This window comes from Vigna unguiculata, chromosome 4, assembly GCF_037176805.1.
Source record: "Vigna unguiculata cultivar grain cowpea cultivar isolate G323 ecotype 2 chromosome 4, ASM3717680v1, whole genome shotgun sequence".
Lineage (NCBI taxonomy): Eukaryota > Viridiplantae > Streptophyta > Magnoliopsida > Fabales > Fabaceae > Vigna > Vigna unguiculata.
This window is the reverse complement of record NC_140795.1, coordinates 36,356,306-36,359,042: the sequence shown is the minus strand read 5'-3', so window position 1 is coordinate 36,359,042 and position 2,737 is coordinate 36,356,306. Positions and strand designations below refer to the sequence as shown.

The 2,737-nt window shown below is 35.4% G+C and overlaps 1 protein-coding gene across 1 annotated transcript; it reads right to left on the bottom strand.

The window, feature by feature from the left end:
• Positions 1 to 414: 414 nt before the first annotated feature.
• On the bottom strand, positions 415 to 2,249 carry LOC146887100 (uncharacterized). Its single transcript, XM_085672023.1, has 3 exons — positions 1,520 to 2,249; positions 859 to 1,093; positions 415 to 775 (listed from the first exon to the last, which is right to left on the bottom strand). Exons 1-3 carry the CDS (start codon positions 2,247 to 2,249, stop codon positions 415 to 417), a joined length of 1,326 nt encoding a protein of 441 aa, XP_085528149.1.
• Between the last annotated feature and the right edge of the window lie 488 nt (positions 2,250 to 2,737).

The following is a 2,737-nucleotide window of genomic DNA, read 5'->3' as shown; positions in this document are numbered from 1 at the left end:
TCTTTCAATATTGCCTTTTGAGTCACGTTTGGTCTTAAAGACCCATTTACAACCCACTTGTTTAGAACTTTCAAGCAATTCTACTAGATCCCAAACTTGATTGTCATCCATTGACTTTAACTCTTCTTTCATTGCATTGAACCATTTTTCAGAATTATCACTTTCCATGGCTTGTTTAACTGAGACTGGATCCTCATCAATGCTTAAGTCACATTCATGTTCAATAGAGTAAACCACATAGTCATCTGAAATAGCTGGTATCTTTTGCCTTACAAACCTTCTTAATATTTCTTCTTGTGGTTCCTCTACCATTTCCTCATTAGTGACTTGCACATTGTCACTTGGTTCATTATCTATATGTTCATTTTGTGGTGTTGGAACATCAACTTGTTGTTTCTGCATGTTGTGTGACTATTATACAACAAGAGGGATAACAACTTGAGAAGAGACATGTGTAGAAACATTACTGTTAGTCTCTTGAATGTCCACTATATGTGATTTCTCACTCCCACTGAACTGGCCATTCTCAATGAACCTAGCATTACCAGACTCAACTATTCTTGTACTATGGTTATGACAATAGAACCTATATCCTTTTGACTTTTCACGATAGCCGATGAAGTAACCATTAATGGTTCTTGCATCAAGCTTCTTTTCATGTGGATTATATATCCTTAATTCTGCCGGACATCCCCAAGCATGAAGATGTCTTAAACTAGGTTTCCTTCCAGTCCATAGTTCAAAAGGAGTCTTAGGAACTGCTTTACTAGGAACCCTGTTAAGAAGATAAACATCAGTCTTTAATGAATACATCCACAAAGATTTAGGAACATTGTTATGACTCAACATACTCCTAACCATATCATGAGAGTACGATTTCGCCTTTCTGTTACACCATTTTGTTGTGGTGTACCAGGCATTGTATATTGTGCACAAATACCCTGACTTTCGAGAAACTTTGCAAATGGACCTGGGCATTGTCCACTTTCAGTGGATTTTCCATAAAATTCACCACCTCTATCAGATCTCACAACCTTTACTTTTTTATATAATTGCCTTTCTACCTCATCAATAAACACCTTTAGGATGTCCACTGATTGAGATTTTTCATGCAAAAGATATAAATAACAATAACGTGAAAAATCATCTATAAAGGTTATAAAATACTTTTCACCACTCCAAGATGGAATGTCAAATGGAACACAAATATCTATGTGTATTAATTCAAGAAGTTCATTACTTCTTGTGGCAGAATTCTTTGACATGTGTTTAGTTTGTTTACCTTTAATACAATCAACACATACATCCCAGTCACCAAAATCCAATTGAGGTAAGATTTCATTTTTCACCAACCTCATCATCCTCTCTTTGGATATATGACCCAGTCTTTGATGTCATAAGAAAGCAGAATTTTCATTCTGTACATTGCACTTACTACTAGAAACATGTTCAACATTAAACAAGGAGTTAGTAAAATTAAAATTAAGATTCAAACGATATAATCCATCACATAAAGTACCAGAACCATAATAGTACGTATGTCTATACAAATGAAAAACACCATTTTCAATCTTAAAATTAAAACCTAAACAATCCAACTTTGCAACAAAAATCAAGTTTCTAGCACAACCAGGAACATAGAGACACTTTTCAAGATTTAGACAATAACTAGTGTCTAGAATCAATCTGTAAGTCCATATTCCTTCTATTTGTGCCTTCATTCTGTTCCCCATGTATAAATACTTTTCAGTTCCTTTTATGGGTTGGATTGAAAGAAATCCCTGCATAATATTAGAAACATGAGTGGTAGCTCCAAAATCTAACCACCAAGTATTATTAGGCACTTCAACAATATTTGTTTCAAAACTTACAGAAACATAAAATGTACCTTTCTTTTCAAACCAAGATTTCCTCTTTGGACAATCTTTCTTAAAGTGACCCACCTTCTTGCAAAAGAAGCATTTAAGGTCCTTCTTGATTCTACCCTCATTAACTTTCATTGGGGCTTTGTCCTTCTTGTTCTTCTTTCCTGGATTAGCTTTACTGGAGCTAGAACCATCATGAGTCATGAGATGAATTGAATGATCCTTCACTTTCTTAAGCCTTCCTTCCTCTTGAACTAACATGGCTTTTATTTCTTGAAAGTTCCATTTATCTTTAATAGTGTTATAATTCACTTGGAACTGGTCAAATTCAGGAGGAAGAGAGTTCATAATAAACTGTACCAGAAAGGATTCATTCACCTCCATTCTCATTGACTTCAACTTTGTAGCTATGGGCCATCCCTGTTACATGATTATGAATGGGTTGTGACCAATCAAACTTTTTTGTTGTAAACTCACTCATGAGAGTTCCCACAATGGACTTATCAGTAATGTCCAACTGTTAATACTCCTTGATCATCCTTATAAATTCCTTTGCATTTTCGGTCTTGGGCATAGATGGCTTCACATTCTCTGCCATGGTTATGCGCATCAAGTTCAAAGACAATCGATTAGACCTTTGCCAAGCCTCATAAAGAGTCTTTTCATCTGCTGTACTGGTCTCATTAATGGCTGGGGGCATCTCATCCATAACTATGGCTAGATCTAAATCGAACACACCCAATTGAAACTGGATTTGTTCGTACCAATCAGCATAATTCAAGCCATTGAACTTGATCACATCACTACCCAGACTACACATATTCATGGAAGCTATAGAAAAAGAATAAACTCACTCGCATTAATGCTTTGAT